The 18,112-nt window shown below is 45.5% G+C and overlaps 1 protein-coding gene across 1 annotated transcript in view; it reads left to right on the forward strand.

Moving 5' to 3' along the window:
- LOC139751080 (metabotropic glutamate receptor 6-like) overlaps nucleotides 1-18,112 on the forward strand; it is a 126,713-nt gene that overhangs the window by 39,960 nt on the left and 68,641 nt on the right. Inside the window, exon 2 of the mRNA XM_071666183.1 lies at nucleotides 10,365-11,715. Coding sequence (XP_071522284.1) covers nucleotides 11,208-11,715 — 508 coding nt within the window. The 5' untranslated portion in view covers nucleotides 10,365-11,207. The remainder of the gene's footprint in view (nucleotides 1-10,364; nucleotides 11,716-18,112) is intronic.

Here is an 18,112-nt window from a genome sequence, read left to right on the forward strand (position 1 = left end):
GTTCAAGGTTAACCCTTTGCCTAGGAATGTACAGCCCTTGGGCAAGGGTCGTACCCACGTGCTCAAGGGCCGTGCCTTCGTGCTCAGTGGTCGGACTGCCGTGCTGGAGGGTCGTACCGTCGCGCTCAAGGGTCGTACTGTCGCGCACACAGTGTTGATAAGAGACGGGAGGAGATAAATAGAATCATTTGACCCCTCCATATATATATATATATATATATATATATATATATATATATATATATATATATATATGTAGCGTTGCGAAATATTTTGCTGTGGCAAACGTAATACTTGCCCGTCCTGTCGAAAATGTCTGAAGGAGCTGTCTGGCCAGCTTACTGGGGGAGCCTGGGGAGAGAGAGAGAGAGAGAGAGAGAGAGAGAGAGAGAGAGAGAGAGAGAGAGAGAGAGAGAGAGAGTTTTCCTAAAGAGTAAAGAGAGAATTTTCTATATAGCTTAGATTTCTAAGATTTTTTTGAGAGACAGATGAAATTTAGCCACTGTGTCGTATGTATGTATATATATATATATATATATATATATATATATATATATATATATATATATATATATATATATATATATGTATATATATTTATATATTCTGGCTCATGGGTCTTACTTCGTGCTCAAGGGTCGTACCGTCCTGCTCCTCAATCGTACCACATTAGCTAAAATAACAGACTCTTACACACACACACACACACACACACACACACACACACACACACACAATGACAATAAGAAATTTCTGTCTTAATTAAAACCTGCCAACTTAAACAGCCCATTCAATTCGTTGTGTGTGTCATCATAAAAGAATTTATATACACCATCAAAAGATCTTTTTTTCTCTTTCTTTCAGTTCCCTTTATGATTATAAGTAGTTGCTGCTACGCCCACTTATACTACCCTTCTAAAGTACACCTACAAAACCCGGCAATTGCTCCCCATTACGCGGGCTAATACTAACTTCACTCTGGAACGTGTACCGTACTGACGTATGTTTGATGTTAACTCTCTCATTCCATACCATGTCAATAGAGAAATATCCAGGTTACCAATGGTGAAATAGAATTTGACATAGAATGAATTTACTGGTGAATGATTGATCGTCCACATTGCCCACTGTAAGAGTGAATGAATGAAAGGGAAAGCCTGGGTGATGTAGACTGAGTGATGGATACACACTACACTGAAGAGTTTACATGATACACGACAGTGTAAACTAATGAGTCTGTAAGTCATACAACGCTGTAAACTTAAGTGCACAAGTTATGCAGCACTGTAAACTTAAATGTTCAAGTCATACAATGATTTAAACTTTATGAGTTTACAATACATGCGACTTTGTAAACTTAGTGTACGAGTCAAATAACAATATGAACCTCCCAAGTTTGGAATATATGCAACAATGTAAACTTAAGAGTGTGCAAGCCGTAGAAGAAAGTACACTTAGTTCACAACGTATACAAGAGGGTAAACTTATGATATTACAAGTCACCAAAGCAGGATGAATATGTATGACTCACAAATCATGAAACAATATTAATGATACGTCTGAAAAAAAAAGGGGGGGGGGGGGGTGCTGGAAGCATTGATAGAAAACACATCGTCGATCCCAATTTCTGTGTTTAGAATTCTATCACCATCAGCATATTTTTTTCTTTCTCTCTCTCTTATCCAGGATGATGAACCTAGAGTAAATTCCTCTCCATGTTATCATTCACGTATTCACTAGTCTGTCGTGCGTGAAATGATGCCCCATTCCACGTGTCTTGTTCACTCCCGTGTGAAATGGTAACCCTTCCCCCTCTTTCCCCCCCATTCGATATTCCTTGTCCAGTCCTGCGTGAAAGTGATCCCCCCCCCCCCATTCCATGTTCCTTTTTCCATGGTATCGTACACCTGAGATGCGTTTTTACGACCCGCGCGTAATGACGTCAGTGTCTGTAGCATACGTGTGTTTCCCAGCCTGACGTTTGAATAAACCCCGGAGGGAAATGATGTCAGTGTCGTGAGTTGTGTTTGTAGTTTGTAGGGGTTGTAACTCTTTTAGGGGTTTGTTTGTTTTGGGGGGGGTCAAAGGGGGGTCCCGTGTGTTGGGGTTTGGGTTTTGTGGTCGGGGGTCTACGGTTTTTTGGCTTTTAAGGGGTTGAAACCGTTTTTCTTTTTTTGGGGGTGTTTTCGTTGTGTCGGGGGTCGTACCCTCGGCTAGGGGTCGTACGTGTGCTCAGGGTCGTTTTCCGTCGTCTCAGGGTCGTCCTTGTGGAAGGGGGGCGTACCGTCGTGCTAAAGGGGGGCGTACCGTCTGCTCAGGGGGGGTCGTACCCTTTGTATCAAAGGATCGTCCGTAGCACTCAAAGGGTCGTTTTTTTTGGGGGGGGTGCTTTTAGGGCGTATACCTCCCCCCCCCCCCCCCCCTTCCGTCCCCTCCCACCCCACCACACAGTTTCCCTTCCCCCTCTTCTTTCCCTAATTAAAACAACTTTTCCCCCCAACTCCTGCCTTTCCCCAAATTTTCTTCGCAAAAATTCTCGAATCCCTTTCCCTTTTTGGCCCAGTCTGCAGGTGTAGCCGCTCTCTATTTTGCTAAGATCCCCGGACGGTGTTCGCTCACCTCTTCTATCTTCTTTCTCGTTTTTCCCGAAACCCGCTTTAGCCTCATCACCCTGTGTCTCCACACACACACACACACACAAACCAACACAAACGGAGAGATTTTTCCTTCGTTTGGAAAATTTGCTTATCTGTTCGCTGGGGGAAATCGTGGTTGCCCCCATAAAAGTCCAGTGTCGGCCCTTTACACTGGGGCAGACGTTTCCCCCGAGCTCATTTGATTCGTCTTGGGAAAGTAATCTGGAAAGTTGTCAAATGTGGAGGTGCTGTAGGGCGTTTCCCGAGGCTCAATTGTTATGTTATTTTTTTTTTATCCCAGTCCTGTCCCCGCTTTTGCGGGTAGCGCAGGAAACGACGAAAGGGGCCCAAACCCCCCCCCCCCCCCAAATACACATGTCTTTCCCCCGTCCACCGACCAAAATACATCCCACACAGCTTCCTGGTTTTACCCCCAACGCTTCACATCCCCGTTCAATCCACGACAGCATTTCCCAACCCCTTTTACACATGACCCATTCACTCATTTCTTGCCCTCCTTTCACCCCCCCCTGCATGTCAGGCCCCGATCACAAAAAAATCTTTTTCACTCCATCTTTCCCCCCATCCATTTGGTCCCCTCTCTCCTCTTTCCCCCTCCACCTCCGACACAATATCCCTTGGTAAATCTCTCCCACTTCATTCTCTCCGTCCCCAAAACCTTTTTCAAAACACCCTCTTCTGCTCTCTAAAACCACCGCTTTTTTTATTTCCACACTCTCTCTTACCCTTACGTTACTTACCGACAACCACCTCACACCACACATGCCCAAACACTCTTTTTCCACACACCCAAACCTCCTGCGCCATCTCTATCCATAGCCCACGCCTCGCAACCATACAGCATTGTTGGAACCACTATTCCCTCAAACATACCCATTTTTGCTTTCCGAGATAATATTCTCGACTTCCACACATTTTTCAAGGCTCCCAAAATTTTCGCCCACTCCCCCACCCTATGATCCACTTCCGCTTCCATGGTTCCATCCGCTGACAGATCCACTCCCAGATATCTAAAACACTTCACTTCCTCCAGTTTTTCTCCATTCAAACTCACCTCCCAATTGACTTGACCCTCACCCCTACTGTACCTAATAACCTTGCTCTTATTCACATTTACTCTTAACTTTCTTCTTCCACACACTTTACCAAACTCAGTCACCAGCTTCTGCAGTTTCTCACATGAATCAGCCACCAGCGCTGTATCATCAGCGAACAACAATTGACTCACTTCCCAAGCTCTCTCATCCCCAACAGACTTCATACTTGCCCCTCTTTCCAGGACTCTTGCATTTACCTCCCTTACAACCCCATCCATAAACAAATTAAACAACCATGGAGACATCACACACCCCTGCCGCAAACCTACATTCACTGAGAACCAATCACTTTCCTCTCTTCCTACACGTACACATGCCTTACATCCTCGATAAAAACTTTTCACTGCTTCTAACAACTTGCCTCCCACACCATATATTCTTAATACCTTCCATAGAGCATCTCTATCAACTCTATCATATGCCTTCTCCAGATCCATAAATGCTACATACAAATCCATTTGCTTTTCTAAGTATTTCTCACATACATTCTTCAAAGCAAACACCTGATCCACACATCCTCTACCACTTCTGAAACCGCACTGCTCTTCCCCAATCTGATGCTCTGTACATGCCTTCACCCTCTCAATCAAATGGGAGAAATGGGATGTATTTAGGGAATCAGTGATGGATTGCGCAAAAGATGCTTGTGGCATGAGAAGAGTGGGAGGTGGGCTGTTTAGAAAGGGTAGTGAGTGGTGGGATGAAGAAGTAAGAGTATTAGTGAAAGAGAAGAGAGAGGCATTTGGACGATTTTTGCAGGGAAAAAATGCAATTGAGTGGGAGAAGTATAAAAGAAAGAGACAGGAGGTCAAGAGAAAGGTGCAAGAGGTGAAAAAAAGGGCAAATGAGAGTTGGGGTGAGAGACTATCAGTAAATTTTAGGGAGAATAAAAAGATGTTCTGGAAGGAGGTAAATAGGATGCGTAAGACAAGGGAGCAAATGGGAACTTCAGTGAAGGGCGTAAATGGGGAGGTGATAACAAGTAGCGGTGATGTGAGAAGGAGATGGAATGAGTATTTTGAAGGTTTGTTGAATGTGTCTGATGACAGAGTGGCAGATATAGGGTGTTTTGGTCGAGGTGGTGTGCAAAGTGAGAGGGTTAGGGAAAATGATTTGGTAAACAGAGAAGAGGTAGTAAAAGCTTTGCGGAAGATGAAAGCCGGCAAGGCAGCAGGTTTGGATGGTATTGCAGTGGAATTTATTAAGAAAGGGGGTGACTGTATTGTTGACTGGTTGGTAAGGTTATTTAATGTATGTATGACTCATGGTGAGGTGCCTGAGGATTGGCGGAATGCGTGCATAGTGCCATTGTACAAAGGCAAAGGGGATAAGAGTGAGTGCTCAAATTACAGAGGTATAAGTTTGTTGAGTATTCCTGGTAAATATATATATATATATATATATATATATATATATATATATATATATATATTCTGGCTCATGGGTCTTACTTCGTGCTCAAGGGTCGTACCGTCCTGCTCCTCAATCGTGCCACATTAGCTAAAATAACAGACTCTTACACACACACACACACACACACACACACACACACACACACACACACACACACACACACACAATGACAATAAGAAATTTCTGTCTTAATTAAAACCTGCCAACTTAAACAGCCCATTCAATTCGTTGTGTGTGTCATCATAAAAGAATTTATATACACCATCAAAAGATCTTTTTTTCTCTTTCTTTCAGTTCCCTTTATGATTATAAGTAGTTGCTGCTACGCCCACTTATACTACCCTTCTAAAGTACACTTACAAAACCCGGCAATTGCTCCCCATTACGCGGGCTAATACTAACTTCACTCTGGAATATGTACCGTACTGACGTATGTTTGATGTTAACTCTCTCATTCCATACCATGTCAATAGAGAAATATCCAGGTTACCAATGGTGAAATAGAATTTGACATAGAATGAATTTACTGGTGAATGATTGATCGTCCACATTGCCCACTGTAAGAGTGAATGAATGAAAGGGAAAGCCTGGGTGATGTAGACTGAGTGATGGATACACACTACACTGAAGAGTTTACATGATACACGACAGTGTAAACTAATGAGTCTGTAAGTCATACAACGCTGTAAACTTAAGTGCACAAGTTATGCAGCACTGTAAACTTAAATGTTCAAGTCATACAATGATTTAAACTTTATAAGTTTACAATACATGCGACTGTGTAAACTTAGTGTACGAGTCAAATAACAATATGAACCTCCCAAGTTTGGAATATATGCAACAATGTAAACTTAAGAGTGTGCAAGTCGTAGAAGAAAGTACACTTAGTTCACAACGTATACAAGAGGGTAAACTTATGATATTACAAGTCACCAAAGCAGTATGAATATGTATGACTCACAAATCATAAAACAATAATAATAATACGTCTTAAAAAAAGGGGGGGAGGGTGCTGGAAGCATTGATAGAAAACACATCGTTTATCCAAATTTCTGTGTTTAGAATTCCATGAGCATCAGCATATTTTTTTCTTTCTCTCTCTCTTATCCAGGATGATGAACCTAGAGTAAATTCCTCTCCATGTTATCATTCACGTATTCACTAGTCTGTCGTGCGTGAAATGATGCCCCATTCCACGTGTCTTGTTCACTCCCGTGTGAAATGGTAACCCTTCCCCCTCTTTCCCCCCCATTCGATATTCCTTGTCCAGTCCTGCGTGAAAGTGATCCCTCCCCCCCATTCCATGTTCCTTTTTCCATGGTATCGTACACCTGAGATGCGTTTTTACGACCCGCGCGTAATGACGTCAATGTCTGTAGCATACGTGTGTTTCCCACGACCTGATGCTTTCAATCAACGCCGGAGGGAAATGATGTCAGTGTCGTGAGTTGTGTTTGTAGTTTGTATGGTTGTCGAAGGTCTTGAATGATGGATGGCTTCGTCGTTTGTAGAGGAGGTGGTCAAGGTGGGTCCCTGTGTGTGTGTGTGTGTGTTAGTGTGTCTGTGTTTGTTTGTTTGTTTCTGGATCTATCTGTGTTTGTGTCGTTTCAACGGAAGTGAAATATGAACCCAGTTTTCTCTTCTCTTTTGTCTTTTTTGAGGGTCGTATCGTTGTGCTCAGGGGGTCGTACCGTCGTGCTCAGGGGGTCGTACCGTCGTGCTCATGGGGTCGTACCGTCGTGCTCAGGGGGTCGTACCTTCGTGCTCAGGGGGGTCGTACCGTCGTGCTCAGGGGGTCGTATCGTCGTGCTCAGGGGGTCGTGCCGTCGTGCTCAGGGGGTCGTACCGTCGTGCCCAGGGGTCGTATCGTCGTGCTCAGGGGGTCGTACCGTCGTGCTCATGGGGTCGTACCGTCGTGCTCAGGGGGTCGTACCGTCGTGCTCAGGGGGTCGTACCGTCGTGCTCAGGGGGTCGTACCGTCGTGCTCAGGGGGTCGTACCGTCGTGCTCATGGGGTCGTACCGTCGTGCTCAGGGGGTCGTACCGTCGTGCTCAGGGGGTCGTACCGTCGTGCTCAGGGGGTCGTATCGTCGTGCTCAGGGGGTCGTACCGTCGTGCTCAGTGGGGGTCGTACCGTAGTACTCAAAGGATCGTACCGTAGCACTCAAAGGGTCGTACCGTCGTGCTTTAAGGGTCGTATACCCTCCCCGTCTCCCCCCCCTTCCGTAACCCCATCCCACCCCACACACATCAGTTCCCTACAACCTCTCGTCTCTCTTCCATGATAACACAACCTTCTCTCCCACACTCCTCGCCTTTCCACAACTTCTTCGCAAAAATTCTCGAATCCTTTCCTTTGTGGCCCAGATCTGCAGCGTGTAGCTCGCTCTCTATTGTGCTAAGATCCGCGCACGGTGTTCGCTCACCTCTTCATATCTTCATCCTCGTCTCCTGAATCCTGCTTTAGCGTCATCACCCTAGCTGATCATCCTACACACACACACACACACACACACACACACACACGCACGGAGATGATTTTTCCATTCGCTAGGAATTCGCTGTCATCATGTTCGCTGGGAAGTCGTGCGTTCGCCCGATGAACGTCACAGTGTCGGCCCTACGTACACTGGGGCAGACGTCACGCCGAGCTCATTTGACTTCGTCTCTGAGAATGTAATCTGAAGTCTGTCAAATGTGGAGGATGCTGTAGGGCGTTGCCTGAGCTGCTCAATTGTTTATGATATTTTTTTGTACGTCAGTTCCCATGCAATGATGTGTGTGTGTGTGTGTGTGTGTGTGTGTGTGTGTGTGTGTGTGTGTGTCATTCACGAAAATTGTAAAAATATAAATGATAAGAATGATAATGATGATGAGAAGGGTGATAATGATAAAGATTATTATCATCATAATTATCATTATCATCATTATCAAGACAGCGATCACAATGTGCGTGAGAGCGGGAAGGAAAGGAAAAAAATAGAAGAAAGAAGCGAATGAAGGAAGAATGCCACGGAAGAAGACACCGCCCATCTGTCATGACACAATTAATCCAATTAACCTCTAAACTAATTGGTCTATATCTAATTAAGGATTGGCAAGCACTGAACCTGACTGATATAAAAAAAAACATCGTCCAGGGCCACCACACATGTCATGACCACCATGAACATGTGCATGTGTCTCTTGCCTCACCATCATGAACACCTGTAGCTGCTCAACCTGTTGTGCCTTAACTTCATCGGTAAATAAACTTTACATAGACACCTGCTACAGATGTGTATAAGGTAGGGATATAAACACCTGCTACAGATGTGTATAAGGTGGGGATATAAACACCTGCGACAGATGTGTATAAGTTGGGGATATAAACACCTGCGACAGATGTGTATAAGGTAGGGATATAAACACCTGCGACAGATGTGTATAAGGTGGGGATATAAACACCTGCGACAGATGTGTATAAGGTGGGGATATAAACACCTGTTACAGATGTGTATAAAGGAGATATAAACACCTGCTACAGATGTGTATAAGGTGGGGATATAAACGCCTGCGACAGATGTGTATAAGGTGGGGATATAAACACCTGTTACAGATGTGTATAAGGGAGATATAAACACCTGCTACAGATGTGTATAAGGTGGGGATAAATGTTTATATGCACATTTTTCTGACAAGAACGGTACACCACCTGTACCTAACCCTGGCCAGAACGGTACACCCCCTGTACCTAACCCTGGCCAGAACGGTACACCACAACGGTACACTTAACCTCAGGTGTAGCTTGACCACAAACCCCCATCTCTCCTCACAACCCCTTAATTACTGTCCATCAATAAAACAGTTCATCACTCAACAAACAAATGGAATTTACAATCCAAAAAAAAAAAGAAAGATCTTGAACTTTCCAGTGTAATCTAATCGCAAACTAAATCATCGAAGGAATGGAATATTTTGATAGACCTTTGATGATGGCGTAGGGAACAATATTCATAATAAAGGAGGAGAAAAAGATTGATATTCTTAGGGTTTCGACGTTGTCTTGATGAAGATGCGAATATTTGCAACATATTTGCTCAACGTAATGCTATACAGAAGGTGAGGGTTGGTGTCTTTAAGGTTAATCATGGGCTCTACCCTCCTCAGGGACACGTGATGTGTCGGTAATGAGTAATTAGGGGGATAATTGGTCATTTTCTTCTTTTTTTTTTTCTCCATGGGACAAATATTAACATGTTGAGCAGTATCTCAGTGTAAGTTAGTTTGTTGATAGAGAGTGGATAAGACAATGATTATATAGTTTGATAAATTATGTAAATAAATGATGAAATGTGGAGAGAGAGAGAGAGAGAGAGAGAGAGAGAGAGAGAGAGAGAGAGAGAGAGAGAGAGAGAGAGAGAGAGAGAGAGTTAGAGGCATTTACCATCGGCTGGGCGCAACAGATATACAGAGTTTGTTGATTTTATTCATTGAATCTAAGCCACACATCAGTAGGTCAGTCAGTATGGATATGAATACGAATACGTGATGCGTACATACGTGTGCACGACCAGTTCTGCGAATACGTGATGCGTACATACGTGTGCACGACCAGTTCTGCGAATACGTGATGCGTACATACGTGTGCACGACCAGTTCTACGAATACGTGATGCATACATACGTGTGCACGACCGGTTCTACGAATACCTGATGCGTACATACGTGTGCACGACCAGTTCTACAAATACGTGATGCGTACATACATGTGCACGAACAGTTCTACGAATACGTGATGCGTACATACGTGTACAAGCAGGACCAGTTCTACGAATACGTGATGCGTACATACGTGTACAGGCAGGAACAGTTCTATTTGATTTCTACCCAATATTTCATATCTTGCATGTATGATGGTATTTATGTCATCCGTATGTATGCATATGTATGTTGACCCAGGATGAACGTATTCAAAGTTATGTAGAATTTCTACATGTTACGCATTTATTTCATTCTTTTTTTCCTGTCATTTCTGAAGATTTTGTTCATGATGTAAAACAGACTCCTCTCTCTCTCTCTCTCTCTCTCTCTCTCTCTCTCTCTCTCTCTCTCTCTCTCTCTCTCTCTCTCTCTCTCTCTCTCTCTCTCTCCTACCTCTAAGCACCAGTTACATCACTGTGTCAGTGTTTACGTCCATTTTCTTTCTTTCCATTTCAGAGGCGACGAGATGCAGAGCATCGTTTGAGTGGCGTTGACCAGTGACGTCAGCCACTGTGTACTAGTGACGTCAGCCAATATGTACCAGTGACGTCAGCAATATGTACCAGTGACGTCACCGATATGTGCCAGTGACCTCACCCATATGTGCTTAGTGACCTCACCCATATGGACCAGTGCCATCACCAATATGTTCAAGTGACATCACCAATATGTAAGTGACGTCACGGATCACCGGTATGTAGCATGGCTCACGCACATATCCCGGGTTATGTGTACCTTCGCCCCGTGAAAACGGACAACATTAGATCAGAATGAGTCGATCATGTCGTGAGGTGATAATGGAGCCAGTGAAAGACGCGTGGAACACAGTCAAGTGTGAGGGAAAGGGGGGAACACCCAGACACGATGGAGAATGGCGGTGATGTGTGTGGACGTGTGGTGGTGACGGAGAGGAGGGGAAGCACTCGAGGTCGGCAGGAAAGATAATACCTCGTCTGGGAGGGAAAACGAGGGAAAGAAACACAACAGACGGCCAACAGGGAGGAGGTCAGACACCAGGAGGGTGGGAAAGCAGCTGTGGAAGAGAGGGTGGAGGAGAGGGAAAGAAAATTAGTGAGTTAAAAGAGGGGGGGAAAGAGAGAGAGGATTGTAGTGACCAAGAGTGAGTGATATTGTAGGTCATTGAGGGACGGACCGGCGTGGTGGTGTGGGAGGGATGATAGAACAGTGACCAGAGGGGAAGGAGTGGCACAATGTGTCGACCATAGCACCGTGTGTGGACCACAAGCTGACGGGGGTGGACGTCTGAGTGGAGGGACACGTCTGTCGTGGATCTCAACCATGCGTTCCCTCGACCCCAAGTCTTGCCCTGTGCCCAGTGTCTTGACCATAACCTTCCTGTTGCTCCTCGATCTCGCCATACCCTCCCCGTCCCTCCAACACGCCCTCGACCTCGAGTACGACCTCAGGACGCTCTTATACGAGGGTCGGTACCTCCCGAGGAGGAGGCATTCCGAGTTGCAGGTAGTGACCTTGAGGAGGCCCAAGCGGCTCGCTCAGGGCCACCCGATCGACCTGAACTTCACTTGGCCAACCAAGAAAGTGGTGGCCACGGAGGGCCACATCATGCTAGGTGGCCTTATGATGGTACACGAGAGGCATAATGACATAGTGTGCGGACCCATAATGCCCCAGGGTGGAGTCCAGGCCCTGGAGGCCATGCTCTACACCCTGGACTTCATCAATGACGAGGTGGACTTCATCCCCGGGGTGACCCTAGGGGCCCACATACTGGATGATTGCGACAAGGACACGTACGGCCTGGAGCAAGCTGTGGACTTCATCAAAGGTTAGTTTCCATAGTACTACTGATGTCCTCATCCTTGGTGATGTCCCCCACGCTCATACTGATGTCCTCATCCTTGGTGATGTCCCCAGGCTCATACTGATGTCCTCAATCCTTTTGGTGATGTCCCCAGGCTCATATTGATGTCCTCAATCCTTGGTGATGTCCCCAGGCTCATATTGATGTCCTCAATCCTTTTTGGTGATGTCCCCAGGCTCATATTGATGTCCTCAATCCTTTTTGGTGATGTCCCCAGGCTCATATTGATGTCCTCAATCCTTTTTGGTGATGTCCCCAGGCTCATATTGATGTCCTCAATCCTTTTTGGTGATGTCCCCAGGCTCATATTGATGTCCTCAATCCTTTTTGGTGATGTCCCCAGGCTCATATTGATGTCCTCAATCCTTTTTGGTGATGTCCCCAGGCTCATATTGATGTCCTCAATCCTTTTTGGTGATGTCCCCAGGCTCATATTGATGTCCTCAATCCTTTTTGGTGATGTCCCCAGGCTCATATTGATGTCCTCAATCCTTTTTGGTGATGTCCCCAGGCTCATATTGATGTCCTCAATCCTTTTTGGTGATGTCCCCAGGCTCATATTGATGTCCTCAATCCTTTTTGGTGATGTCCCCAGGCTCATATTGATGTCCTCAATCCTTTTTGGTGATGTCCCCAGGCTCATATTGATGTCCTCAATCCTTTTTGGTGATGTCCCCAGGCTCATATTGATGTCCTCAATCCTTTTTGGTGATGTCCCCAGGCTCATATTGATGTCCTCAATCCTTTTTGGTGATGTCCCCAGGCTCATATTGATGTCCTCAATCCTTTTTGGTGATGTCCCCAGGCTCATATTGATGTCCTCAATCCTTTTTGGTGATGTCCCCAGGCTCATATTGATGTCCTCAATCCTTTTTGGTGATGTCCCCAGGCTCATATTGATGTCCTCAATCCTTTTTGGTGATGTCCCCAGGCTCATATTGATGTCCTCAATCCTTTTTGGTGATGTCCCCAGGCTCATATTGATGTCCTCAATCCTTTTTGGTGATGTCCCCAGGCTCATATTGATGTCCTCAATCCTTTTTGGTGATGTCCCCAGGCTCATATTGATGTCCTCAATCCTTTTTGGTGATGTCCCCAGGCTCATATTGATGTCCTCAATCCTTTTTGGTGATGTCCCCAGGCTCATATTGATGTCCTCAATCCTTTTTGGTGATGTCCCCAGGCTCATATTGATGTCCTCAATCCTTTTTGGTGATGTCCCCAGGCTCATATTGATGTCCTCAATCCTTTTTGGTGATGTCCCCAGGCTCATATTGATGTCCTCAATCCTTTTTGGTGATGTCCCCAGGCTCATATTGATGTCCTCAATCCTTTTTGGTGATGTCCCCAGGCTCATATTGATGTCCTCAATCCTTTTTGGTGATGTCCCCAGGCTCATATTGATGTCCTCAATCCTTTTTGGTGATGTCCCCAGGCTCATATTGATGTCCTCAATCCTTTTTGGTGATGTCCCCAGGCTCATATTGATGTCCTCAATCCTTTTTGGTGATGTCCCCAGGCTCATATTGATGTCCTCAATCCTTTTTGGTGATGTCCCCAGGCTCATATTGATGTCCTCAATCCTTTTTGGTGATGTCCCCAGGCTCATATTGATGTCCTCAATCCTTTTTGGTGATGTCCCCAGGCTCATATTGATGTCCTCAATCCTTTTTGGTGATGTCCCCAGGCTCATATTGATGTCCTCAATCCTTTTTGGTGATGTCCCCAGGCTCATATTGATGTCCTCAATCCTTTTTGGTGATGTCCCCAGGCTCATATTGATGTCCTCAATCCTTTTTGGTGATGTCCCCAGGCTCATATTGATGTCCTCAATCCTTTTTGGTGATGTCCCCAGGCTCATATTGATGTCCTCAATCCTTTTTGGTGATGTCCCCAGGCTCATATTGATGTCCTCAATCCTTTTTGGTGATGTCCCCAGGCTCATATTGATGTCCTCAATCCTTTTTGGTGATGTCCCCAGGCTCATATTGATGTCCTCAATCCTTTTTGGTGATGTCCCCAGGCTCATATTGATGTCCTCAATCCTTTTTGGTGATGTCCCCAGGCTCATATTGATGTCCTCAATCCTTTTTGGTGATGTCCCCAGGCTCATATTGATGTCCTCAATCCTTTTTGGTGATGTCCCCAGGCTCATATTGATGTCCTCAATCCTTTTTGGTGATGTCCCCAGGCTCATATTGATGTCCTCAATCCTTTTTGGTGATGTCCCCAGGCTCATATTGATGTCCTCAATCCTTTTTGGTGATGTCCCCAGGCTCATATTGATGTCCTCAATCCTTTTTGGTGATGTCCCCAGGCTCATATTGATGTCCTCAATCCTTTTTGGTGATGTCCCCAGGCTCATATTGATGTCCTCAATCCTTTTTGGTGATGTCCCCAGGCTCATATTGATGTCCTCAATCCTTTTTGGTGATGTCCCCAGGCTCATATTGATGTCCTCAATCCTTTTTGGTGATGTCCCCAGGCTCATATTGATGTCCTCAATCCTTTTTGGTGATGTCCCCAGGCTCATATTGATGTCCTCAATCCTTTTTGGTGATGTCCCCAGGCTCATATTGATGTCCTCAATCCTTTTTGGTGATGTCCCCAGGCTCATATTGATGTCCTCAATCCTTTTTGGTGATGTCCCCAGGCTCATATTGATGTCCTCAATCCTTTTTGGTGATGTCCCCAGGCTCATATTGATGTCCTCAATCCTTTTTGGTGATGTCCCCAGGCTCATATTGATGTCCTCAATCCTTTTTGGTGATGTCCCCAGGCTCATATTGATGTCCTCAATCCTTTTTGGTGATGTCCCCAGGCTCATATTGATGTCCTCAATCCTTTTTGGTGATGTCCCCAGGCTCATATTGATGTCCTCAATCCTTTTTGGTGATGTCCCCAGGCTCATATTGATGTCCTCAATCCTTTTTGGTGATGTCCCCAGGCTCATATTGATGTCCTCAATCCTTTTTGGTGATGTCCCCAGGCTCATATTGATGTCCTCAATCCTTTTTGGTGATGTCCCCAGGCTCATATTGATGTCCTCAATCCTTTTTGGTGATGTCCCCAGGCTCATATTGATGTCCTCAATCCTTTTTGGTGATGTCCCCAGGCTCATATTGATGTCCTCAATCCTTTTTGGTGATGTCCCCAGGCTCATATTGATGTCCTCAATCCTTTTTGGTGATGTCCCCAGGCTCATATTGATGTCCTCAATCCTTTTTGGTGATGTCCCCAGGCTCATATTGATGTCCTCAATCCTTTTTGGTGATGTCCCCAGGCTCATATTGATGTCCTCAATCCTTTTTGGTGATGTCCCCAGGCTCATATTGATGTCCTCAATCCTTTTTGGTGATGTCCCCAGGCTCATATTGATGTCCTCAATCCTTTTTGGTGATGTCCCCAGGCTCATATTGATGTCCTCAATCCTTTTTGGTGATGTCCCCAGGCTCATATTGATGTCCTCAATCCTTTTTGGTGATGTCCCCAGGCTCATATTGATGTCCTCAATCCTTTTTGGTGATGTCCCCAGGCTCATATTGATGTCCTCAATCCTTTTTGGTGATGTCCCCAGGCTCATATTGATGTCCTCAATCCTTTTTGGTGATGTCCCCAGGCTCATATTGATGTCCTCAATCCTTTTTGGTGATGTCCCCAGGCTCATATTGATGTCCTCAATCCTTTTTGGTGATGTCCCCAGGCTCATATTGATGTCCTCAATCCTTTTTGGTGATGTCCCCAGGCTCATATTGATGTCCTCAATCCTTTTTGGTGATGTCCCCAGGCTCATATTGATGTCCTCAATCCTTTTTGGTGATGTCCCCAGGCTCATATTGATGTCCTCAATCCTTTTTGGTGATGTCCCCAGGCTCATATTGATGTCCTCAATCCTTTTTGGTGATGTCCCCAGGCTCATATTGATGTCCTCAATCCTTTTTGGTGATGTCCCCAGGCTCATATTGATGTCCTCAATCCTTTTTGGTGATGTCCCCAGGCTCATATTGATGTCCTCAATCCTTTTTGGTGATGTCCCCAGGCTCATATTGATGTCCTCAATCCTTTTTGGTGATGTCCCCAGGCTCATATTGATGTCCTCAATCCTTTTTGGTGATGTCCCCAGGCTCATATTGATGTCCTCAATCCTTTTTGGTGATGTCCCCAGGCTCATATTGATGTCCTCAATCCTTTTTGGTGATGTCCCCAGGCTCATATTGATGTCCTCAATCCTTTTTGGTGATGTCCCCAGGCTCATATTGATGTCCTCAATCCTTTTTGGTGATGTCCCCAGGCTCATATTGATGTCCTCAATCCTTTTTGGTGATGTCCCCAGGCTCATATTGATGTCCTCAATCCTTTTTGGTGATGTCCCCAGGCTCATATTGATGTCCTCAATCCTTTTTGGTGATGTCCCCAGGCTCATATTGATGTCCTCAATCCTTTTTGGTGATGTCCCCAGGCTCATATTGATGTCCTCAATCCTTTTTGGTGATGTCCCCAGGCTCATATTGATGTCCTCAATCCTTTTTGGTGATGTCCCCAGGCTCATATTGATGTCCTCAATCCTTTTTGGTGATGTCCCCAGGCTCATATTGATGTCCTCAATCCTTTTTGGTGATGTCCCCAGGCTCATATTGATGTCCTCAATCCTTTTTGGTGATGTCCCCAGGCTCATATTGATGTCCTCAATCCTTTTTGGTGATGTCCCCAGGCTCATATTGATGTCCTCAATCCTTTTTGGTGATGTCCCCAGGCTCATATTGATGTCCTCAATCCTTTTTGGTGATGTCCCCAGGCTCATATTGATGTCCTCAATCCTTTTTGGTGATGTCCCCAGGCTCATATTGATGTCCTCAATCCTTTTTGGTGATGTCCCCAGGCTCATATTGATGTCCTCAATCCTTTTTGGTGATGTCCCCAGGCTCATATTGATGTCCTCAATCCTTTTTGGTGATGTCCCCAGGCTCATATTGATGTCCTCAATCCTTTTTGGTGATGTCCCCAGGCTCATATTGATGTCCTCAATCCTTTTTGGTGATGTCCCCAGGCTCATATTGATGTCCTCAATCCTTTTTGGTGATGTCCCCAGGCTCATATTGATGTCCTCAATCCTTTTTGGTGATGTCCCCAGGCTCATATTGACGAAGTAAAGCGTCGTGATCAGGTCAGTCAACACAGCAGCAAGAGCCAGCTGAGCAAGACAGTGTGCTGTGTGAAGACACTGGTCCGTGGGGAGGTAAACGTTGGGTGAAGACAACGTTTGTTGAGGCAAACGTTTAGATCAAGACAACGTTTGTTGAGGCAAACGTTTGGATCAAGACAACGTTTGTTGAAGCAAATGTTGGATCAAGACAACGTTAGGCGAAGAATGATGATAATGATAATAATAATGATAATGATAATGATAATAGTGATATTGATGATGATAGTGATAATGATAATAAGATATACACAAATGAAAGATGATAGGAAGATAAGGGGAAGATAAAGGGGCAGAAGAGGTAGCAAAGGCGTACAACACATACACCATGACAGCTGTTGTGTGAGGTCCAGTATGGGAGGCAATCTTAGATCCCTTGATGAGGTGAGGGGAGGCAGACAGAGGGGGAGGGGAGGGGACAGAACAAGGACACGTCATCAAAAACCCATTAATGAGGGAGGACAAGACAGGGGAATACGTGGAGGGGAAGGGGGTGGGGGGGGGCCCGCCCGCCCACCAGCCCTGGGAAAAAAACAATGTGTTTCCTGATGTACACAGTGAGGGATGTGAAGATTACGGGCCTGGGGAGGCTTGGTGTGGGAGTGGGGAGGATATATTAGAGGCTGCTGTGTGTGGGGGCAGGGAGTGGGGAGGATATTAGAGGAGTGGGGAGGCTGCTGTGTAGGGGGTGGGGAGTGGAGAGGATATTAAAGGAGTGGGGAGGCTGCTGTGTGGGGGGAGAATGGGGAGGATATTAGAGGAGTGGGGAGGCTGCTGTGTGTGGGGGGGAGTGTGAAGGACTCTAATGATGGGGAGGATATTCTGACATTACCATAACATGAGGGAGCACGCTACTGATGTGGGGAGATAAACACGGGTGTGGGGAGATTACCAGTGAAACTGGGAGATTACCTTAGAAATGTCACACACACACACACACACACACACACACACACACACACACACACACACACACACACACACACACACACACTCACAAATAGTAATCAGACAGTAACCACACGGTAATCACATGGTAATCACACACGGTAATCACACAGTAATCACACGGCAATCATAGGGTAATCACACAGTAATCACAATAATCACACGGTAACCACACGGTAATCACACACTCCAGCCGTGAGGAGGACGTAGCGT

This window comes from Panulirus ornatus, chromosome 11, assembly GCF_036320965.1.
Source record: "Panulirus ornatus isolate Po-2019 chromosome 11, ASM3632096v1, whole genome shotgun sequence".
Lineage (NCBI taxonomy): Eukaryota > Metazoa > Arthropoda > Malacostraca > Decapoda > Palinuridae > Panulirus > Panulirus ornatus.